Source organism: Delphinapterus leucas, unplaced genomic scaffold, assembly GCF_059928025.1.
Source record: "Delphinapterus leucas isolate spDelLeu-1000000601 "Yukka" unplaced genomic scaffold, BTC_Dleu_Yukka2 spDelLeu_asBTCV2_sq25, whole genome shotgun sequence".
In the NCBI taxonomy this organism is placed as follows: domain Eukaryota; kingdom Metazoa; phylum Chordata; class Mammalia; order Artiodactyla; family Monodontidae; genus Delphinapterus; species Delphinapterus leucas.
In genome coordinates this window covers 15,552,228-15,577,032 of record NW_028322234.1, presented here as the reverse complement: position 1 = coordinate 15,577,032, position 24,805 = coordinate 15,552,228, and the positions used below count along the sequence as shown (strand labels likewise).

Here is a 24,805-nt window from a genome sequence, read left to right as displayed (position 1 = left end):
TGAAGTTCTGCAGGCCGAGCCGGCAGACTTCCTTGTCAGAATGTACTGGAAGGACAGAGGCCTACGGGCAGCTGACCAGGAACCAGATCCCTCGGGACCGCAGCCATTCCATCCCAGTGCCCCCATACTGAGTGGCCTTGTGTCGGGTGGCCAGGCCCAGAGGCTCTGGCCCAGCCCTCCGAGTGCCAGCTGCCAGGATGTCACGTTGTCGGGGAAAGAACACGCAGTCCTTGGCTCTCCCGGCCTCCCCTTTGTTCCCGGGAAGAGGAGGGGGCTTTTGTCCTGGCAGCCAGCCTCTCCCCCCTCAAACGGTCCCTTGAGGTGAAGATCGGAGGCACCTCGGGTCTGGGGGTTCTGGCCGGAGAGGGTCCCTTGTCACCCAGCATGGCAGAGGAGTCCCCTCCCCCCCAGCCAGCCCTGCCTGCTCAGAGCTCCTGTGTCCGGACCTTGGGGGAGGCCAGGTCACCCCCTCGGGATTGGAATGCCGGAGGTGGCAGCAGCGGGGGGTTGGGGGGGGACATTCCCAGCGGGACAGGCGCCGTGATGACAGCTGCTGGCCCCCGCCTGTCCTGCGTCCCCTAAGTTGGAGGCTGCAGCTGGTGCGGGTGGCTTTGGTTTGGGGGGGCATGTTATTTTGGGGGTGGCGGCAAAGGAGCGCGAGAGGCGCCTCCACCCAGGGCAGGAAGTGGGGCGGCCCCAGCTGCGTTCTCCCGTTGACACACCTGGCCCAGCGGGCACTGGCGGCCACCGCACAGGAAGTGTTCCCAACGCCCGCCTGTATGGTCCCCCAATCGGAGGCCCGGAGGGGAGGCGGCCAGCAGGGAGGGTGCAGGGGCCCTCTGTTGTGGGCCAGAATCTTCCAGAAGACCCCCCCACTGGGGTAGCAACGGTGCCTCTGGAGCGAGTGCTTACTGCGGTTGATACCGGTTATAGACGTTAATCCAGAGACTTCGGAAGGGAGGGGCTATTGATGAATCCGAGTTCTACAGTTGAGAAAACTGAGGCTCAGAAACAGAAGCGACTCCCCCAAGGTCACACAGCACAGAAACCGCAGAGCTGGGAATCTCAGTAGCATTTAGGATCAGTTTACAGGCCTCCAACCTGATAGTGTGGACAGGGGGTCCCAATCAGGGCGATCCTTTGGGTGTCTGGAGACATTTTTGGTTGTCTCGGTTGGAGGTACACCTGGCATCCAGTGGGTGGGAGCCAGGGATGGTACTCCACCCCCCACAGTGCCCAGGACGCCTCCCACAGAAAACAGTCCAGCCCCAAATGTAGTCTTGCTGAGGTGAAGAGTAATAATAATATTATTAATTATTATTAAGTATAATCTTCATTTTATTTTATTTTTAAACAAGGTTTGTTTGTTTTTGGGGGGGCCGCACCTCACAGCTTGTGGGATGTCAGTTCCCTGACAACCAGACATTGAACCTGAGCCCTCGGCAGTGAAAGTCTAGAATCCTAACCACTAGGCAACCAGGGAACTTGCTAACCTTCATTTTATTTATTTATTTTTTAAAGTCTTTATTGGGGCTTCCCTGGTGGCGCAGTGGCTGAGAGTCCGCCTGCCGATGCAGGGGACACGGGTTCGTGCCCCGGTCCGGGAAGATCCCACATGCCGCGGAGCGGCTGGGCCCGTGAGCCATGACCGCTGAGCCTGCGCATCCGGAGCCTGTGCTCCGCAATGGGAGAGGCCACAACAGTGAGAGGCCCGCATACCGCAAAAAATAAAAAAAAGGCTTTATTGAATTTGTTACAATATTGCTTCTGTTTTATGTTCTGGTTTTTTGGCTGCGAGGCACGTGGGATCTTAGCTCCCTGACCAGGGATCGAACCTGCAGCCCCTGCACTGGAAGGCGAAGTCTTAACCGCTGGGCCGCCAGGGAGGTCCCCTTAGTCTTCACTTTAAAGATGAGGAAACTAAGGCCCAGAGAGCCTGTGTTTTGGACTCCTGGACCCCAGGTACCCATTTCCCTTGGCTGCTTCCTTACTGTCCTTTCAAGCTTTGCAGTAAGTGAAACTGAGGCCCAGAGAGGAGATATAAGTGAAGACTGGAACCCACAGCCCAGCACAGGCCCCTCTGCTCCTCACAAATCGAGCCTGCAGTGGCTGTGTGGGCTCAGACTCTCCAGGGTTCCCATCCCAGCTCAGCCACTCACTGACACCCAGGGACCCTAGCAGGCAATGTCACCAGCCTCAGCTGTGTGTCTTCCTTCTCAGCTGAAGCAGTAATGATAACCACCGTGGTTCATGGAGAAGCAGCATGTACAAGGGTTAGGGCATCTAATCCTGGCTGCAAGCACTTGGGCAAATCACTGCTCTCCTCTGAGCCTCAGTTGTCTCAACTGTAAAATGGGGTGATAATCATTGTCCCTAGCTCACAGATGATGGAGGGGATCAAATGAGGTAACACATAGCTTAGCATGGTGCCTGGGACATGGGAAGCACCATATAAGGGTCGGATATTTAAAAAAGAAAATTTTTAACTGTGGTAAAATACACAGAACATAAAATGTATCATTTAAACCTTTTTAAAGAGCACAGCTCAGTGACACTGAGCACATTTACATTGTTGTGCAACCATCCCCACCATCCATCTCCAGAACTTTCTCATCTTCCCAAACTGAAACTCTGTCCCCATGAAACACTGACTCCCCAGCCCCTCCCCTAGTCCCTGGCCCCCACCATCTACTTCCTGTCTCTGTGGATCTGACTCCTCTGGGGACCTGCTATGAGTGGAATCAGACAGTATTTGCCCTTTTGTGTCTGGCTTATTTCTCTGAGCATCATGTCCTCAAGGATCATCCATGCTGTAGCAGGTGTCAGAATTTCCTTTTTAAAGCTGAGTAATATTCCATTGTATGGATGGAGAGCATTTATTTATTCCTCCATTGATGGACACTCGGGTTGCTGAACCAGGGTGGTGGTAAGGGAAAGGGTAATAGTCTAGAAGGAATTTGAAAGTGGATTCAATAGAATTTGCCAAGGAATTGTTGGGGAATGTGGTTTTTATTTATTTTTTTATTATTATTTTTTTAACATCTTTATTGGAGTATAATTGCTTTACAATGGTGTGTTAGTTTCTGCTTTATAACAAAGTCAATCAGTTATACATATACATATGTTCCCATATCTCTTCCCTCTTGCATCTCCCTCCCTCCAACCCTCCCTATCCCACCCCTCTAGGTGGTCACAAAGCACCCAGCTGATCTCCCTGTGCTATGCAGCTGCTTCCCACTAGCTATCTATTTTACGTTTGGTAGCGTATATATGTCCTTGCCACCCTCTTACTTTGTCACAGCTTTCCCTTCCCCCTCCCCGTTTCCTCAAGTTCATTCTCTAGTAGGTCTATGTCTTTATTCCCGTCTTGCCCCTAGGTTCTTCATGACCTTTTTTTTTTTATTATTAGATTCCATATATATGTGTTAGCATACGATATTTGTTTTTCTCTTTCTGACTTACTTCACTCTGTATGACAGACTCTAGGTCCATCCACCTCACTACAAATAACTCAATTTCGTTTCTTTTTATGGCTGAGTAATATTCCATTGTATACATGTGCCTCATCTTCTTTATCCATTCATCTGTTGATGGACACTTAGGTTGCTTCCATGTCTTGGCTATTGTAAATAGAACTGCAGTGAACATTGTGGTACATGACTCTTTTTGAATTATGGTTTTCTTAGGGTATATGCCCAGTAGTGGGATTGCTGGGTCATATGGTAGTTCTATTTTTAGTTTTTTTAAGGAACCTCCATACTGTTCTCCATAGTGGCTGTACCAATTTACATTCTCACCAACAGTGCAAGAGGGTTCCCTTTTCTCCACACCCTCTCCAGCATTTATTGTTTCTAGATTTTTTGATGATGGCCATTCTGACCGGTGTGAGATGGTATCTCATTGTAGTTTTGATTTGCATTTCTCTAATGATTAATGATGTTAAGCATTCTTTCATGTGTCTGTTGGCCATCTGTATATCTTCTTTGGAGAAATGTCTATTTAGGTCTTCTGCCCATTTATGGATTGGGTTGTTTGTTTTTTTTATATTGAGCTGCATGAAGGGAATGTGGTTTTTAAAAATATGTCCACACATTTTGGACACTGCTTTAAAAGGTGGAGCCTAAGTCTATTCCCTGTGAGTATGGGCTGAATTTAGTGAATTGTTTCTCACAAACAAAATATGGCAGAAGTGATTGTGTCCAATACCCGTGAGGCTTCTGAAACTAGGTCATAAAAGGCACCATAGCCTTCTTGCTCTCTCTTTTTCTCCCTCTCTCTCTCTCTCTCTCTCTCTCTCTCTCATGTCAATCGCTCCAGGGGAAGCCAGGTGCAATGTTATGAGGATACCCCAGAAGCCCAGGTAGCAAAGAACCGAGGTCTCCCACCAACAGCCATGTGAGGGAGTCTTCTTGGAAGCAGCTTCCCCGACCCAGCTGAGCCTATAATCACAACTGCATTTAGAAAAGCTGTCTCTCTGACTGCTGTGTGGGGAATGGACTGTAGGGGGCAGGAATGAAAGCAGGGCCACCTGGGAGGTGGCTACTGCAATAGTCCAGGGAAGCCTTGATGGTGGCAGAGGAGATGGAGAGAATTAGATGGACAGATTTAATAGTTATTTGGGACTTGGGAGAATAAAAGGTCAGTGATGACCCTCAGGTGGGGTCTTCAATGAAACGGAGGGAGGAGCAGGTGGAGGCAGGGATGGAGGAAGATATGATGGCAGGTTTAGCTGTGGCCACACTGAGTCCATGTCCCCAAAATGTACAAGGGTGTCCATAAACGTAGCTACCTGCATGATAAGAATAGACTAGAGACTCTCCACTAAGGGTGATTCTACCCACCCAGGGGACATTTGACAACAGCTGGGGAAATTTCTGTTGTCACAACTGTGGCCGGGTGGGGGTGGGGTAGGGTGGGTGGGGATGCTACTGGCGTCTCTTGGCTAAAAGCCGGAGATGCTGCTTAACATCCTACAATGCACAGGGCTGTTCCCCATAAAAAGATTTATCTGACCCCAAATGTCAATTGTATGGAGGTGGAGAAATCCTATGGCTGGAATAAGAAAATCTACGATGTGGTATGTATATATATATATATATATATATAATGGAATACGACTCAGCCATAAAAAAAAGAACAAAATAATGCCATTTGCAGCAACATGGATATAACTAGAGATTATCATACTAAGTGAAGTAAGTCAGAAAGAGAAAGACCAATATCATATGATATCACTTATATGTGGAATCTAAAATATGGCACAAATGAACCTATCTACAAAACAGAAACAGACTCACAGACATAGAGAACAGACTGGTGGTTGCCAAGGGGGAGGGGGTGGGGGAGGGAGAGATTGGGAGTTTGGGATTAGCAGATGCAAACTATTATATGTAAGATGGGTAAACAGCAAGGTCCTACTTTATAGCACAGGGAACTCTATTCAACATCCTGGGATAAACCATGATGGAAAAGAATATTAAAAAAAAGAATGTATGTGTGTAACTGACTCACTTTCTTGTACAGTAGAGACTGGCACAACAAACTATAGTTCAATTAAAAAATAAATAAATAAAGACAATCCCAACTTCAGTGGAGTTCGCTTATTCAGTAAAGTTTTATTTCTTGGATATGCAACAGTCAAGTACAGTCAAGTACAGTCAAGTACAGATCGAGTTTCCTGGGCAGCTCGCCTCCAAACAATCTCGGCCAAGCAGCTGGCAAAAGGAGAAAGAGCAAACAAGTCTCTCAGGAGAAGATTTTAAAGGATCAGGCCGGAAGTGACTTTTATCACTTCCTCTTACACCCCATTGGCCAGATCAGTCCCATGGTCTTGCCTAAGTGCAAGGGGTGCTGGGAAATGTAGTCCAGCCACGTCCCCAGGAGGAAGAAGGAAACAGTTGGATGGAAAAGGAGCCAGTTTGTGCCACAGTATTATTATCATTGTCCTCATTATTTCTGATGTTATTCCGAACTAGCGGCTTCCTGGATGTATTGTATTCCATCCACAGGGTCAGTGGAGTGATTTTTCAAATCTCCTTTCTCAAATCCTCACTCTCTAGCCCGTCTCCAAAGAAAAGTACTCCAAACATTTCTGCATAAGCCATAGGATCAAGTCCAATGCCCTTGACCTAGCATTTCCAGAGTTCAAAATGTTGACCAAGCAGTGGGATATGGATGTCTGCAGAAATGAACCCTGAAGCTCATCTATGTTTCAGGACCTGGTAGAGGAGGGTGAGAGGCTCTGCTCGTCAGGACTGGAAGGCTTCCTGGAAGAGGAGACCTGGGTGCTGTGACTTTGAAGAAAGCAGAAGCCCCTTATCCGAAATCCGAGGAGCGGGAGAAGAATGAGAAGGGTGTGGCATCAGTGAAATCAAGGGAAGTGGATGTTTGCGTAAAGAGGAAATGGTCGGGACTTACCTGGTGGCGCAGAGGTTAAGAATCCATCTGCCAATGCAGGGGACACAGGTTGGACCCCTGCTCCGGGAAGATCCCACATGCCACGGAGCAACTAAGCCCGTGCGCCACAACTACTGAGCCTGCGCTCTAGAGCCCGCGAGCCACAACTACTGAAGCCCACGCGCCACAACGAGGAGCCACCGCAATAAGAAGCCCACGCACCGCAACGAAGAGTAGCCCCGCTCACTGCAACTAGAGAAAGCCCACATGCAGCAATGAAGACCCAACACGGCCAAAAATAAATAAATAAAATATTTTTAAAAAGAAAGAAAACAGTATACCAAGTCCTCAAAAAATTAAACAGCATTGCCATATGATCCAGCAAGGCCACTTCTGCGTATATACACAAAATAATGGAAAGCAGGGTCTCAAAGAGATATTTATGTGTGTACCGTGTTCGTAGCAGCGTTTTTCACAGTAGCCCAAAGATGGAAACAAATGTCCACCGATGCGTGAATGGATAAACAAAATGTGACGTATACAGACAATGGAATATTATTCAGCCTTTAAAAAAAGGGGGGGCTGGTGGTGAGGGGAATGGGGAGTTAACGGTTAATGGAGACAGAGTTTCAGTTTGGGAAGCTAGGAAAGCTAGTTGTGGTTGCACTACAGTGTGAATGTGCTTAATGCCACTGAGCTGTACATCTAAAAAATGGTGAAGATGGTAAATCATGCTGCGTGTATTTTACCACAATAAAAAAAGATACATATCGGAAGAGTGAGGATAGTGGAATAAGGAGTATATACAGGTGAGAGGATGGAACTGCCCTGGGAGTGATCGTGTTACTGTGATTATCTAGACGCTTCTAATTCTCAGGGTACTGGAAGAAGTGCAAAGTACAGGGACCCAGCACCGTGATGCTACAATTTACTGCAAAACAATCTGGGAGAGAGAAAAAGAGGAAAAGAGCAAATATGGCCAAAATCAACAACAGGAGGCTCGAGGTGGATGATCACCTGTCTATTGTATAATTCTTTCAAGCTTTTTCCATAGGAATTAGAATTTTTCCAAATAAAAAGTCTAAGAAGGACAAGGACAGTGAGGTGACCCTAGGCGCAGTGACCTGGAGGTCACTGAGACCTGACCGGTGAGCTGTTGGAGTTGGAGAAGTCCATGGAAGGGAAATAAATCCTAAAACTCATAATTAGCATCTGGCTGGCACTTACTGTGTTCCAGAAGTTCTCCTAAAAGCGGTGCACATACTAGCCCTTTTATTTTAATTTTTTGGCCGCACAGCAATATGGGATCTTAGTTCCCCGACCGGGATGGAACCCCTGCCCCCTGCAGTGGAAGCATGGAGTCTTAACCACTGGACTGCCAGGGAAGTCCCTAATCCTTTTAATCTTCTCCAAACTCTAGGGCCAACAACTTTTGTTTTTTCCATTTTACAGATGGGGAAACTGAGGCCCAGAGAGGAGAAATCCCTTGTCCCAAACAGAAGGAAGTAAGGATAGTATGGTGGGAAAGAATCGGAGGCCCCCCCCCGGGTTCACAGACGCCCCCTTCCGGCCTGATGACACCCCAGCTGTGAGGGGTAGTCACCAGCTGGCTTATGATCCACCTCTGGGATTCTTGAAACGCTCTGTCCCACCATCCAAGAGGAGCAGAGTCCCGAACACTATTGTTATACATTAACAATCGCTTGTTATATCTTTAACAACCACTTGGGGGCTGGAGTGGTGCCGGGGCCCTGAGGAGGACTCTGCTGTGATATCCCCACCTTAATTTCCCCCCCATATGGAACAGAGCTGGACAAAGGCCTTTGTGGTGTATGAGGTCAGGACCAGATGGAGGAAGGGTCTGGGACTGGGGAGCCCTTTGGAGGGCAAGAGGCATGGCTGGAAGGCTTCCTGGAGGAGGCGACATTGGCTCTGCAGCTTTGAAGAGCACAGCCCTTCTGGATCTAGTTCTGGGGAGGTGGGGATGGCCCAGACCTGGTCTCCAGAGCCTCAAGGATGCTCAGGCTGGGGCCAAGGACATTATGGCAAGCAAGATCATCCTCTTCCTCCCTAAAATAAACCATTTTGAATTTTCGGGAAGCAGGGCAGCGGAATGACACCGCCTCAGGGTTGGATCCTTTTGTCCACTGCAAAAGGAAGATTACATACCCAAATCAGCAGGGGTACATCCCCACCCAGGCCCAGCAGTGACCCTTGCCAGGGAGCCAGGACTGCCACAGAAGCTCTTTTGGAGACACCCTGTAAACATGGCTGAAAGTGAGAGATCTCTCTCATGAAAAAAAAATTTTTTAAAGAGAGAAATAGCAAATTAAATCTGTGCATTCTATCTGCACCGCCTCCCCTCAAAAAAGTTTGATCTGAAACAGCATCTCAGAATGTTCCGGGATGCCTTGGGCCCGCCATTCAAGTGTATATGCCTCCCCTCTGCATGGTTTATGGAGGGCCCGCGGCAGGGGTGAGGCCGGTGCGAGTATTTTGTCACCTGCGGGTGCTTGGAGAAATATTTCAGAGTCATTAGCCCGGAATAAACACTCTGGCCCATTCCTTCATTCCTGACCACCCAGGACCTGGTGGGCCGCAGCGGATGCTTTGGGGACCCGACGGAGGTTTAAAAGATTTTAAGCCGAGGAGTATGGTGGCCCGACTTGTGTGGAGAGTCTTTTAGTTGCTTGGGGAATCGGATGACCAGATAAAATACAGGATGTTCAGTTAAACTGGCATATCAGATAAACAACGAATGATTTTTTAAAGCATAAGTAGATACCAACTGTGGTGAGGGACATACTTATGCTAAAAAATTATTCTTCTGAAATTCAAGTCTAATTGGGGGTCCTGGATTTTTATTTGCAGGAAGGACAGAACGTGGGGATCCAGGTCAGGGGTCATTAGACCCAGGTGCAGGTGACCGCCCTGGTCCAGGGGATGGATGGGAGGAAAGCTGGATGCAGAGGAGGGCAGAGAAATAGGTGGATTCTGGGGAGATTTTGGAGAGGGACCCCTATGGCTTGCTGATGGATTGGACGTGGGTGGATGTGCTGGGAGGACTTGGGCTTTTACCCTGAATGTGGTGGGGGAGCCGGGGAGGGGGACTGTGAGTGGACGAGGCATACGACTTGGATAAGAGGCTCCCAGACCCAGCCTGGGGACTCAGCAACCATCTGTCCCCATAAATGGCCCCAGCCCGGGTCTCCCCACCTCGGTACTACTGACATCTGGAGCTGGGCCATTCTCTGTGGGAGACCGTCCTGGGCACTGTGTGGCACGGAGCAGCATCCCTAGCCCCCACCCCCTGGATGCCAGGAGCGCACCCTGCTCCCCTCACTTGGGATAACCGATACAACCAGGCTTTGCCAGTGTCCTCTGGAGGGCAGAGTTGCTCCCAGTTGGGGATCCCTGGTCTTGGCACTGTAAGAGCCAGCAAGCAGGTGGGTCTGGGGTGCTAACTGGGGTGCGGTCCTGGAAGGCTTTGTCCTCTACTGGTATTGAGTGATCTTTCTTGGGATGGGAGAAATGGATGACCGCACGGCTGGAGCTTGGCAAGTTTCAGACTACGTGCTGCCCAAGCCTGGACTCATCTGAAGGCCATCTGCACGAGGCAAAGGAAGGACCTGCCTTAGAGTTTGATAAAACTTGAAATATTTAGACGTTTGGGCATTTAATTCTGATGATTCAGGCTCACGGTAACACTGCTCCCGTCCAGCAGCCCACAGCTGTCTGAGTCCACGGGGGCTCTGGTGATATTGATGGGCACCTTGACCTTGACACTGGTCAGGGACCAGGGCAGGTGGACGGTGCTGACCAGCTCGTAGTAGGTGTTCATGATCTCGCTGTCCTGTGTGCCGCCGCTCACGGACAGCACGGGCGGGAGGTAGAAAGTGCTGACGATCTTGGTGGTGTTGAAGGGTGTGATTTGGGTGTTGGCCTCCTGCCGAAGCAGCTCGCTGCTGTCCACCCTTGAGTGTCGCTCTGCATTGGGTGTGAAGCCCTCGTACTGCACGTGGGCGTAGAGGGCGAAGATGACCGTCTTGATGCACTTGCTGGTCTGGTTGTTGATTTCCGTGGTGAAAATGACCCTCTCCCCTGGCGTGAAGGTGTTCTTTTCCATCTGGATCTGCAGGCAGATGGTGCCCTGTCTGCAGCAATTGTAGGAGATCTTTTTCTTGGCCTCCACGAACAGAGGATTCTAGAAGGGGGTGGGGGGAATGGACAATTGTGAGGCATTGCGGCCACAAGATCCACTTGCTCACCCAACAGTCCACCAAAGCCTTGAGCCTTTGGGACTCTCCTAGTAAGAGGCACTGGGATGGAATCTGGAGTCTTGGGGATTTTGCAGCCCAAAGTCATTCCCAGCTTTGCCATTTAATCAAAATCCTTTGCCATTCTGACTGTCAATTTCCTTGTCTGTAAAATAGACCTAAGAAATTCACAAGGCCCTGGCTTTATCCCCAGCTCCATAACTCACTTGCTGTGTGACCTTGTACCAGTGCCTTGACTTCTCTGAGTCTTAGTTTTCTGGAAGACAGGGAATGTCTTATGGTCTAAGCCCAGACCTAGGGCTTACCCAAGTAGTTCAGACTTAAGGAGAAAATATTATGGGCTCTGAATCATGAAAACTGTAGAGTTGAAATTATGTAACGTGTTTAAATAAAAGCTTCAAAAAGCAGCCTTTATATCAATTGGTTAGCCGCTGGATTGCATATACGTTATGCAAACACATATACGTTATGTTTAATGTGTGGCTTGGGTAACATTTGGCTTTTTATTTGTGGGTACTATTGTAAAAGATTCGAGGGAATTCTCTGGCCGTCCAGGGGCTAGGACTTGGCGCTTTCACTGCCGAAGCCCAGGTTTGATCCCTGGCCAGGGAACTAAGATCCTGCAAGCCATGTGACCAAAAAATAAATAAATAAATGAAATAAAATAAAAGATTTGATGTGAGGTGGAGTGCGCTTCCAATGATTTGCTCTCCACTTCTGCTGACTTCCTGTATCTTCTTCCAGAGGAACTTAATACTTTTACAAGCATGTGTGTGTGTGTGTGTGTGTGTGTGTGTGTGTGTGGCATTTGTCATGCTCATGCAAATGTTTGTATTGTTTAGGAGTACATTTATTTATTTGTGGTAGAAGTACACAGTATTGTTTGACATATCTGAATGTTTTAAATAAATCAAGCCTCATATCTTTTCCAGCAACCTGCTTTTCTAGCTTAACATCCTGTGTTTGAAAGACATTCATGTTGGTGCCTGTCATTCTGATTCATTTGTTTCCACGATGGCAATGGAATGTGCTGCAAAATAGTTAATTTACCCTTCCCCCTCCAGGATAGACATTTATATATATATATATATATATATATATATATATATATATAATACACGCATATTTTATGTATATATATAATTTTTTTTTTTTTTTTTTTTGCCGTGCTGTGCGGCATGCAGGATCCTAGTTCCCTGACCAGGGATTGAACCTGCACCCCCTGCAGTGGAAGCATGGAGTCCTAACCACTGGACGGCTAGGGAAGGATAGACATTTATATTGTTTCCATGTGTGTTTGACATCATAAAAGAGCTGGAAGGAGCATCTGAAGACACTTCTTGGGCTTACATACAAGAAAGAGTTGCTCTACCAAAGAAGATACACAGATGGTCAATAGGCACACGAAAAAAGGCTCAACATGGCTAATCATCAGAGAAATATAAATCAAAACCACAATGAGATAGCACCTCATACCTGTCAGAATGACTATCATCAAAAATTCTACAAATGGCAGATGCTGGCCAGGATGTGGAGGAAAGGGAACCCTCGTACACTGTTGGTGGGAATGTAAATTGGTGCAGCCGCTGTGGAGAACAGTATGGAGGTTCTTCAAAAAACTAAAAGTAGGGCTTCCCTGGTGGCGCAGTGGTTGAGAGTCCGCCTGCCGATGCAGGGGACACGGGTTCGTGCCCCGGTCCGGGAAGATCCCACATGCCGCGGAGCGGCTGGGCCCGTGAGCCATGGCCGCTGAGTCTGCGCGTCCGGAGCCTGTGCTCCGCAAGGGGAGAGGCCACGACCGTGAGAGGCCCGCGTACCGCCAAAAAAAAAAATGGGCAGAAGACCTAAATAGACATTTCTCCAAAGAAGACATACAGATGGCTAACAAACACATGAAAAGATGCTCAACATCACTAATTACTAGAGAAATGCAAATCAAAACTACAATGAGGTATCACCTCACACCAGTCAGAATGGCTATCATTAAAAAGTCTACAAACAATAAATGCTAGAGAGGGTGTGGAGAAAAGGGAACACACTTACACTGTTGGTGGGAATGTAAATTGATACAGTCACTATTGAGAACAGTATGGAGGTTCCTTAAAAAACCAAAAATAGAACTACTATATGACCCAGCAATTCCACTCCTGGGCATATACCTGGAGAAAGCCATAATTCAAAAAGATACATGCACCCCAATGGTCATTGCAGCACTACTTACAATAACCAGGTCATGGAAGCAACCTAAATGTCCATCAACAGAGGAATGGATAAAGAAGATGTGGTCCATATATACAATGGAAAATTACTCAGTCATAGAAAGGAATGAAACTGCACCATTTGCAGAGACATGGATGGACCTAGAGACTGTCATACAGAGTGAAGTAAGTCAGTAGGAGAAAAACAAGTATCATATATTAACGCATATATGTGGAATCTAGAAAAATGGTATAGATGAACTTATTTGCAGAGCAGAAATGGAGACACAGACATAAGGAACAGACGTATGGATACCAAGGGGGGAAGGGGAGGGTGGGACAGATTGGGAGATTAGGGGTGACATATATACACTACTCGGTATAAGATAGATAACTAATGAGAACCTGCTGTATAGCACAGGGAACTCTACTCAGTGCTCTGTGGTGACCTAAATGGGAGGGAAATCCAAGGAAGAGGGGATACATGTATACATGTGGCTGATTCACTTCGCTGTACAGCACAAACTAACACAACATAGTAAAGCAACTATACTCCACTAAAAATAAAGAGAGAGACACAGGCTACTATATACAAAGTAAATGATTAACAAGGGTATATTATACAGCACAGGGAAATATAGCCATTATTTTGTAATAACTTTAAATGGAGTATAGTCTATAAAAATATTGAGTCACTGTTATACACCAGAAACTAATGTAATATTGTAAATCAACTATACTACAATTTAAAAGAAAGAGTTGGTCTAGGACATAGAGTTGATGAATTTTTTTCTGTAAAGAGCCTGATGATAAATCTTTTAGACTCTGCAGGCCACATAGAGTATTTGTTACATATTATTCTTTTTTTAAAAACCACAACTCATAGTTGAAATGTAGATTTTAATATTGTGGCAAAAAACACAAATCTATATATCCATCGGCATCTAAATCTATGAAAGAGAAATAAGTTTCATGAAATAATGCTTATCCTTACTACATGCCTGCTGAGAATTCCTCTTCTATTCTATTTAATCTATTCTTTTAAAAACTGTTGATTGGACCCTCTGAATTGATTTTTCTATTATTTCTAGTCTACTTACGCTATTCTATTCTATCATTTTGTTTTATATAAAACGAAAATGTTGTAACCCACCAAATTTATTTTTTCTGGTATATTCTATCCCCTTTTACATATTCAATACTATTCTATTCAGTCCTACACATTGATTTTATAAAAACAAAATCTGTTGCAACCCACCAAATTTATATTTTCTGACATATTCTATTCTCTGTTTTCATTTTAAAAAATTAATGGCAACCCACCAAGTGGACTTTTTCTGATATTTTCTATTCTACTTATTTTATTCTCTGTTCTGTTTTCTTATTTTATATTAAGAACAACAATGTTTGCAACCCACAAAATTGATATTTTTTTGATATTTTTCTATTTTGGTCCTGCCTATCCTTTCATTTTGTAGAAATATGCTTTGCAACTTGCTAAATGGATTTTGCACCCCACTAGCGGGTCATGACCTGAGGTTTGAAAAACACTGTTCTAGGTTCAATGCCCTTCCTCTTGGAGACCTCAGGCTGACCCACCCCCTCCCCCGACCCCTTCAGCCTCACCTCCTACCCTCTGCCTCTGGCTTCTGCCTATCTTCAGCCTTCCCACTCTTTCCCTCCTCTTGGAAGGCTAATTGCAGCCCATTTCATTCTAAACCCCTCCAGTCTTATTCGAAAATTCGTTGCATGCGTTAGGACCCTGCAGGCATTAAAGGACTCACTGCCCTAACTCAAGGCCAAGCCAGCAGTTCTGTCCTGGTCCTGAAGGAGGTGCCGAGAGGCATCAGGAGTGGCCCATCAGAGAGACCCCTGCACCAGGCCAGGTGGGGTGGCCACAGGGCTCTGATTTCCAAGAATATTAGGGCACAAACTCAACATTGATTTTCCATACCCAGGAGTTTTTTGGGACCCCATATTCCTTTGGCATATATGAAATTTTGCGGGGATTCATTCATTCAACCAGTATTCGTTTGTATCAACTTGGTGCAAAGTTCAAGGAAAACCCATAGCAGTGAAGACCAGTCCAGTCTCTGCTCTGGTCTGGAGAGGGACATATAAATGGTACATTCCTTTTTTTTTTTTTTTAATGGTACATTTCTTTTTTTGTTGTTGTTTATTTATTTATTTATGGCTGCTTGGGGTCTTCGTTGCTGTGCACGGGATTTCTCTAGTTGCAGCGAGCGGGGGCTACTCTTCCTTGTGGTGCGCGGGCTTCTCATTGCGGTGGCTTCTCTTGTTGCGGAGCATGGGCTCTAGGCACATGGGCTCCATAGTTGTGGCTCATGGGCTGTAGAGCGCAGGCTCAGTAATTGTGGCGCACGGGCTTAGTTGCTCCGTGGCATGTGGGATCTTCCCGGACCAGGGCTCGAACCCAGGTGTCCTACATTGGCAGGCAGATTCTTAACCACTGCGCCACCAGGGAAGCCCTAATGGTACATTTCTGATAGGGATAAGCTAGGAGGTTAGGCAAGGGGGTGAGGTAAGGGGAGTCAGGATGCCAACTCTTTCAGGCTTCTTGGTTAGGAAAGGTCTTGGGGACATGTCCTCTACCCAATGATACTGCTTGTTGGAAGAGGCAACGGGTCACGTCTTTCAAAATTCTAAAGGTACACAGAGAGGAGTGAATGTGGAAAAACTGGAACCCTCGTTCATGGCTGGTGGGAATGTAAAATGGGGTGGCCGCTGTAGAAAAGAGTCTGGCCGCTCCTCGAAAGGTAAAACATAGAGTTACCATCTTTCCCAGTTCCACTCCTAGGTGTCTACCCATGAGAAATGAAAACTTGCGTCCATGTAAAAACTTGCACACATATGTTAGTAGCAGCATGGTTCCTAATAGCCAAAATGTGGAAACAATCCAAGGTCCATCAAGAGGTGAGGGGAGGGACGTCCAGACCAGGCAAATCCACAGAGACAGAGAATGGATTTAGTGGTGGCTGGGGGAGGGGACGGAGAGGTTTGGGGGTGACAGCTAAGGGATGCAAGACTTCTTTGGGGGATAATAAAAGTGTTCTAAAACTGACTGTGCTGAGGGCTGTACAACTGTGTGAATGCACTAAAAGCCATTGACTTGGACATTTTATTTTATTTTTATTTATTTATTTTTTATTTGGCCGCACCGCTTAGCACATGGGATCGTAGTTCCCCCAAACACATGCCCCTTGTGTTGGAAGCATGGAACCTTAACCACTGGACCGCCAGGGAAGTCCTGATTTGGACATTTTAAAGGGGTGAATTATAAGGTATGTGAGTTGTATATCAATAAAGATGTTAAAAAAAAAAAGTGGAAGGGGAAAAATTTTGCCCCTCCCCTGCTCCCTCCCAGGAGGCAGTGTCTGTTGCGGGTTTCTCTGGTCTCTGGAAAGAGACGTCTGTTTGTTACACCTGCAAGGAAGTTCTGTGCAGTTTTTGTTTTTACCACCAACGGCTAGACACGCTGTTCTGAACTTTGCTTTACTCATTCAACCCAGTAACTTGGAGGTGCTGAGAGGGAGAGGTACCTCACTCTCTGTCTCTGTGTCTTGGTCTCTCTCTCTTTCTCTCTTTGCTGTATCTGTAGAGTTGACCTTTGTGTACTGCTACTTTAATTGACTTAGCAACAAACATTTAAGCTGTTGCCAGTTTCTGGCCACCACAAACAGTGCAGTGAGAGGTCATGTCACACATGTGAAACGATAGCGATGGGAGAATTTTCTAGAAGGGAAATGGATGGGGCAAAGTGCGTGTTCATTTTAATATGGATATTTCCTTCTGTGGGGGTTGTGGCGGTTCATTGGGGCATCAGCAATGCCGGTGATTGAAGACCTGGCTTCCAAGCAAAGATCTGAAGGATGAGCGGGAGGGATAGGAAGATCCTGCCACAGGGTTCCAGGCAGAGGACACAGCCTGTGCAAAGGCCCTGGGGCAGCACCATGCCTGGCGTGTTGGAGGAACAGCAAGGAGGCCAGTGTGTCGGGAGCAGAGTGAGTGAGGGGGAGAGAGGGAGGAGGGGAGGGCAGGGAGGGGACGGGGCAGGTGGTGCAGGGCCTTGGGGGCCGCAGGGAGACCTTGAGCTTTTACCCCGTGGAAGGTGGGAGCCCTGGAAGGCTGAGCAGGGTCATCACCTGAATCCTTTCAGCTGCTATGAGAAGGACAGATTATAGGAGTCAAGACTCCGTGTCTACTTGGACCAGAGCAGTAGCTTCTGCCCTGGTCCACCAGCTCCTGTCCTCACCCTGCCCCCTACAATCTGATTAAAACAGTACTGAGTGGCTGAAGAAAACATCATATTTCTGTACTCTCAAAACATATCTGTAGGGACTTCCCTGGTGATGCAGTGGTTAAGAATCTGCCTGCCAGTGCACGGGGCACGGGTTTGAGCCCTGGTCCGGGAAGATGCCACATGCCACGGAGCAACTAAGCCTGTGTGCCACAACTACTGAGCCTGCGCTCTAGAGCCCGCGCGCCACAGCTATGGTGCCCGCGCGCCACACTACTGAAGCACGCATGCCTAAAATCCGTGGTCCGCAACAAGAGAAGCCACCACAATAAGAAGCCCGCACACCGCACTGAAGAGTAGCCCCCCGCTCGCCGCAACTAGAGAAAGCCCATGTGCAGCAACAAAGACCCAGTGTAGCCATAAATAAATAAGTAATAAAAAAAGAAAACATATCTGTAATAACTCCCTTTGCTGCTATAATAACGATTTGAGCTCTTCCCATTTACTAGGCATCCCCTATGTGTACACATCGTGCTGGGTGCTTTGTGATCCCCACAATCGAGGAAAGATTAGTGGTAGAAGTAGTAGCAGTAGTAGTATTCCCATTGTACAGATCAGGACAATCGAGGGTCTGCGAGGTGCTGTTAATTGCCCAAGGCCATCGGCTAGTGAAGGATCTGGCGGCAGAGATCTCAAGCTAGGTGTGGTCCCATACCAGCATTTTGCCCCAATTCCTGCCTTGTGCCCCCTGCACCCTAGATTAACTCTTGAGGGAAGAGCCAGAGAAGGGCCAGAGCCCGCTCTGGGTCACACAGGGAGCAGGTGGCCAAGCGGGCCTTGAGCTCAGGTCTGCTTCATCTGATCCACCCCTCCAAGCATCTACCCCCCTGAAGTAGGCCGGGCTAGAGATGATCCCTGTTACACAGGTAAGACTACCCGGGACTTCCCTGGCAGTCCAGTGGTTAAGACTCCATGCTTCCAATGCAGGGGGCGCACGTCTGATCCCTGGTCAGGGAATTAAGATCCCACATGCCATGTGGTGCAGCCAAAAAAAAAAAAAAAAAAGGCTACCTGTGGCAGCAGCAGCAGTGACAAGATTTATGGGGCCTTAATATTCTGGGGCTCTCTCCTACCACCACTGCCGGCCACTGTGCAAGGTCCAGAACTTGCATGAAGTCCACTCACTGCTCCTTCTGAGATCTAGGGGACAGGCACCATCTCTGTGCCCATTTGACAGATGAGGAAATGCAGGCACAGAGAGGCCACATCACTTGCAGAGGGTCACACAGCAGGTAGGTGGAGATGCTAGGATTTTTAACTTGGACGTTGAAAACTAAAATGCCAGCCCTCTCAGCCACAACACTCTGATGACAAATGGGTCCCCAGGGAGGTGAAGTGACTTTGGCCAATGTAAGTCCACCCTCCCTTACTTCCACCTCTGCACCTGGCCTCCAGAAGCTGTCCGAAAACTTCCTCCGCTCAGGTGACTGATGCCACAAGGCCCTTCCTTCCCCCTGAATGGAGGGCATCCCCTTTCCGTGCTTCTTGGTGGGGGGGCACCACCTCCATTATCAGTTCCTGGAGAGTCACCGAGCACCCAGGACCCTCAGTCAGGGGTCACAGAGGGGCCTCTGCTCACTCTTTTTTTTTTTTTTTTTTTTTAATAACATTTATTTATTTACTTATTTTTGGCTGTGTTTGGTCTTCGTTGCTGCACGCGGACTTTCTCTAGTTGGGGCGAGCGGGGGCTACTCTTCATCGTGGTGCACGGGTTTCTCATTGCGGTGGCTTCTCTTTGTTGCGGACCATGGGCTCTAGGCTCAAGGGCTTCAGTAGTTGTGGCATGCAGGCTAGTAGTTGTGGCTCGTGGGCTCGGTAGTTGTGGTGAACGGGCTTAGCTGCTCTGCGGTATGTGGGATTTTCCCAGAGCAGGGCTCAAACCTGTGTCCCCTGCATTGGCAGGCGGATTCTTAACCACTGCGCCACCAGGGAAGTCCCTCTGCTCACTCTTGATTCTCGAATGTCAAGGACATTCAGGGCCCATGTCATTCTCTGTGGGGGGCACTGCGGGGTGTGGAACGTCATCCCTGGCCCACACTCTCTTGATCCCACTCATCACCCCTCCCCAGTTGAGACAAAAAAAATGTTCCCAGACATCTCCCAGTGTCCCCCGCAGGGGCAGAATCACCCCAGTTGAGAGCCGCTGGTTTAGTTCCTGCCCTGGTTTCTGATTCCTCGTTTGCGAAATCACTGGGCCGGAGGAGCGGCCAACACCTTCCCTTCTTCCGGGTCACGGCCTCCCCTGTCTCCTGGCTGCCCGCCTCCCCCTCCTCCGGGGAGCTTTGAGGACATGCCCTACCCCTGCTCCTTCTGCATCACTACCTGCAATGGGTTTTCTGCGTGGAAATCCGAAGAAGTCCCTTGAACCAACAAGTACCTTCTCTTCTTGGCTAGAATGTGCTCCCGACCCATGCAGGAGGCCTGCACGAAGTAAAAGACGTGGCCACTTTTGCTGGTGAAGGTAGAAGGGAGCCTGGCAGGTAAGTTGAAATGGAAGTCAAAGGTGCGGCTGCCTGCACTTAACCAATTATCTGAAAGCAAAACACACCGATGCCATCAGAAGGTTCTAGAATCTTTTCTTCCCTCTTTTCTTTCTTTATTGTTTTGGCAGGGAGCTTGTTCTGGACCTGGCCTGTTTGTCCTTGAGCTAGGCTTAGCTCTGTGATTTTTAGGGATCGAAAAAGCCTAGGCCCATAAATATTAGGTCTCAGCTGGGCTGGAGACCGATGCCCTAGGTAGGTGATGCGACTGGGGTGGTCACCCAAAACCACTGACCAGGACTTGCTCACCCCTGCTCTGGGTCTGGGAAACTGGAGGTCTGGCTGCAGGATTCGATTGCATATTCATTCAACAAACACACCTTGGGTCCCAAGGCAGGCAAATCTCCCTGTCCTGGCAGAGCTTGGCCTTCAGTGCACAGCATACAGTAGGTGCTTAATATTTGTTGATTGACTGAGTGGTGATGGAAGACCGGGGAGGGACTCACACTGCCCCCCATCTCTGTGACCTCCCTGTTTTATTTTTTTTTGCACTTCTCCAAAACCCCCTTATTAGAGCGTTTTCCCTACCTGATGGCAACCCCAGCAACGCCAGGGACCCTGTCTGTTTTCTTCGCTGTTGTATCCCCAGCATCTGCCATGGTTGTTGTGCACAGTAGGTGCTTAATACATGTTTGTGAAGTAAATGAGTGAACCTATCGCAGGCTTGGGGCTGATGCTTCTGAGGGGAAAGGATGCTTCCCTTGGAAATGGAGAAGGGTGATAGCTGATAATGTGGGTGGTGAGGGGTGGGGGAGTGTTTTGGTTGAAAAAACGAACACCTAACAAGCATTACTGTATACCCCTCCCCCCCACCCCACTATTCTGAGCCCTCCCCTCGACATGCCATTAAATCATTAAGTCCTCAAGGCAGTCTTAGGAGGCAGGACTTTTTCCTATTCCCATTTTCCAGGTGGGTTAACTGGGACACAGAGAGGCGGCCTAATTGCTGAGTATGAAGGCCCAGCAGGTTGCCGTTCCTCCCTTGGATATCTGGGCAGGTCCCCCTCCCATCACTAGATCTGAGCTTGGTAGTCACCTCTTTGGAGAGACCTTCCCAGGCTACCCTATCTAAAATTAAAAAAAAAAAATCTACAATTGAACTTTGTTCAGTCAAGCATTGGCCAAGTGTTCTGCTTGACTGTGGACTACCCGGAAACACCCCCATGGACACATTTTGGAAAGGACATATAGTTTCCTGGTAGCTTAGGCTTCCTGATGTCTGTCCAGACTTTAGATTTGAACCTGGCAGAGTTGGGGACTAGTCAGTCCTTCCCACGGAGAGCTTTCCTAGCCTTCTCCCTCCTGTCTCTTTCCCTGTGACCACGGGACCAGGCCTCTGCCCATTTCTGATATCCCTGGGGGTTTGTTGATTGACTAACAGATGTGTTTACCTTCTAGACCCCGGTTCCTATTCTGGCTAAGGTTGGCGGCCGGCCTTGTCCTTACCCTCCACTGGGAATGTCTTTGTCTTGTGCACATAGTCAGCCTTGTTGTTGCAAATAACATCTCGGCTATAATCGCGGGATGCCCCAATTTCTTCATTCCACTCCACATAACCTCTTCCCACGAGCTCCACCTTCACGATGGGGTCCACCAGGGTGCTGTTCAGAGTTAGAACCACCTGCCCTTTTATGCTGGAGCCGGCCAGGTAGACCGCATCCTTGGGCAGCACTAATTCAATGGACTTCACCACAGACATAGGAGGTTGGGGTGACGGAGAAACATCCTCCCCCCTCCCCCATGTCACTGAGATCCCCGGTTCCTTGGCCACAGTGACATCATCTGTCTGTGACATCATCCAGCCAGGGTTCCGGGAAGGGTTTCCCAATGGCCAGGATGAGAGGCAAGGCTGTTGGGAGTGGGCGGTTGCTTGGGAATCCCAAAGTCCTCACTGGTTGGTGAAATGGTAGCCTGACCTCTTTTTCCTAGGAAATAATGAACAAGAAAACCACAAGATCCCAACATTGCTGGTGACTAGGGAACAACTGTCATCCTGCCAGAGGTCTAGGGGCCTGGGTGGGAAGAATTCTTCCAGGCCCTGTGGTGAGGCAGGCATCGTGAGCTCTATTTACAGATGGAGAGGCACAGGGCATGAGCCCAGGGGTATTTTCTGCCCCATCCGATGGCCCCCAAATGTGGGTTGTGCACCCCCTTCTCAGGGTTCACAGATTGATGCTGGGTCCTACACAGATAATCGTTTTCACCTTTTGTCTGTTTGTTTGTTTTGGCCACACCATGAAGCTTGTGGGCTCTTAGCTCCCAGAGCAGGGATTGAACCCGTGCCCTCAGCAGTGAAATCTCGGAGTCTTAACCACTGGACTGCCAGGGAATTCCCAGTCATTTCCACCTTAATAGCTCTATATTTATATCAGTGTGTGTTAGAAGGAAAATGATAGCCATGGCCAGGACATGGAATCTGCTGTGTCTTGAAGATGCTCAGAGCACGGTGGGCTCCATGTGAACGCGGATACCACCACGAAGCATTCTCTCTCTCTGCACAGCTGACACTTGTCTTTATGCCAGCGTCTCCTCCATTGATTGCGAAGTCCCTCTAGGGCAGGAATTTGTTTGCCAAACCCAGAGCCTGGTTCAGGCAAGGGAGGACAATTAAAGTTTGTTGAATGACTTAATGACTGTCGAGAGCATATTGTTCTGCAAAAGGGAAACTGGGGCCCTTGGCACCCTAGCAGTTATTCGTGGTGCCCAATTCGTGCATGGGCCAGTGCCTAAGCAGGGAGAGGGTCTGAAGCAGAAGAGGCTCTACAAAGTATCTGTTCTCCAGGCTCTGGCAGGCCTCATTTACTCTTTGTCATATCTTGCTTTATTGGATGTGATGTCTTTTGCGGACATCTATGTCTTGTCTTCCTAACTAGTTACTAAGCTTCTTTTGGAGATGCTTGGCATAGTCTCTTGCTCATAGTTAATTAACCCAAGCAACCCCTCTGACTTTCTCGAAATGACTAGAGAAATGGGGCCCTGCATCCCCACCACTCCAGGTCTTTTCTTCAGGGAAAGCCAGACACCTCTTTCTGTGTCACTTAACCTCATCCAAGGAGCCTGGGCTGTGCCCTGCACCAAATGTACATGAAGAATATATGGTCTATTTCTTCTTTCGGCCACGTTGAGTTTTAGCAACAGCCGGCACAAATGGATGCTATGCTTTCGCCAGGAGCAGGCTGGGTTCCTGGGGCAGCTGTTGTCAATGTGGAAGATTTCATCTGCCTCACAAGCTTTGGGAGGCCTGCCTACCTGTTCTGTGACGTGGTCTCCACGTGGCTGATGGCTGAGCACCCAGAAATGCAATCAGTTGCATTGAGGAAGTCCTGAAGGTGGAGAAAATTAACAGGAGCACCTGGACTTCGTGTATTGGAGTGTATTAGTTTCCTCTGGCTGCTATAACAAATGTCCACAAAGTCCGTGCTTTAAAACAACACAAATTAATTCTCTTACAGTTCTGGAGGTCAGAAGTCTGAAATGGAGCTAAAATCAAGGTGTTGGCAGGATTACATTCTAGGGTTCTAGGAGGGAATCTGTCCCTTGCCTTTTCCAGCTTCTAGAGGCTTCTCACATTCCTTGCCTTTAAGTTTCATCAGTCCATCCTCTCTTTCCATCGTTATGTCTCTGACTCGACCCTCCCACCCTTTTTCATTTATTAGGACCCTTGTGATGACATTGGGCCAGTACAGATAATCTAGGTTAATCTCCCCATCTGACGATGTTTAATTTAATCCCCTCTGCAAAGTCCCTTTTGCCATGGAAGTTTCTATATTCACAGACTCCAGGGATTAAGATGTGGACATCTTTGGGGGGCCATTAATCTGTCTACCGCCAGGGGAAACAAAAGCAGAAGTACCCGCGCCAAGACAGAAGGAACTCTACATGTGGCGAGAGAAGCCTTGTAAAAACATAAATTGGAGCTCATCGCTTTTCTGCTCACAGCCCTCCCATGCTACACACTGCTCTCAGGAGAAAGACCAAAGTCCTCCTGGTGGCCTGCGAGGTCTTATAGACACCCCTCTGACCTCCTCAGCTCCCGCCGGCCCTCCCCTTTGCTGTGTCTGCCCTGCTCTCCGTCCATCGCTAAGCCTTTTCCGGCCTCTGAGTTTGCTCTTCCCGCCTTGACCCATCTGTCCTTGGTTTCTCATCTCAGATCTCAGCTCAAATGTCATCTGCTCAGAGAGGCCCACCTCTCCACCTTAACCAGAGTACCCTCTCTCCCCACCCCCCATACTGCCGCTGGTCACTTTCCAGCTCTTGTCCTGTCTTCATTGCATGTGCGGTATCTGAAATGATTTGCTTTATTTATTCATTTCTTGCTGGTCTCCCCAGATAAGAATGTAACGTCCCAGGAGACCACCAACAGGGTCGACCTTGCCCACTCTTACGCTCCCAGCTCTGAGCACTCTGTTCAGGCACTTTGTAGGTGTCTAGCATGGGTCACTGTATGCCCGCCAAGACTGGCCAGAGCAGAGCAGGCAGGGCGGAGGGGGGAGGGCAGCTCTGCCCGCCTGGACAGCCTGGAGAAGGCGGGAAAACGAGGCGGGAAAAACCAGCAAACAAGCCCTGCGGGTGGGTAGGGTGGGGAGCGCTGGCGAGCCCTGACGCTAGGAAATCAGGCTGGGGCGATGAGGCCCGTCATCGGGTGCAGGCGGTCTCCTGGGGGGGGTCCCCTCAAATTCTCCGGCAGAATTTAGACATTGATTCCCGCCTTCCTGCCCTACTGGTCAGTGCATGCCTGGGGAGACGGGCTGAAGCAACGGACTTAGGAGGTCGGGGGTCTCTACGCTGGGGGCCCCTGCCCCCGGGGGGATCCCTAGGGCTCCTGAAGGGCACCCATGGTGGGGGGGGGACTCAGGTCCCGCCACCCGACCCCATTACACGCTGGGCGCGCCCAGCAGAGCGCGCAGGGCTGGGCGGGGCCGTGGCCCGCTGGGCGGAGGGGGGGGTGGACAGAGGCGGGGGCGCCCCCCACCCCCTTTCTCGCTTCCCGCCACTGCGGCGGCCAATCACCAGGCAGGCGCCCGCCCCCGGCGCGGCCTCCTGTGGCCCCGCAACTCCCAAACGCCAAGTTTTCGC

General features: G+C 48.8%; 1 protein-coding gene across 1 annotated transcript; it reads right to left on the bottom strand.

Annotated features, from left to right (window-relative positions):
* Positions 1 to 9,965: 9,965 nt before the first annotated feature.
* ARRDC5 (arrestin domain containing 5) lies at positions 9,966 to 21,428 on the bottom strand. The gene is given in 4 exon segments (XM_022557475.2): positions 9,966 to 10,099; positions 10,102 to 10,600; positions 19,512 to 19,720; positions 21,176 to 21,428. Coding segments are annotated over 4 exon segments (1,095 nt in total).
* Positions 21,429 to 24,805: the final 3,377 nt, after the last annotated feature.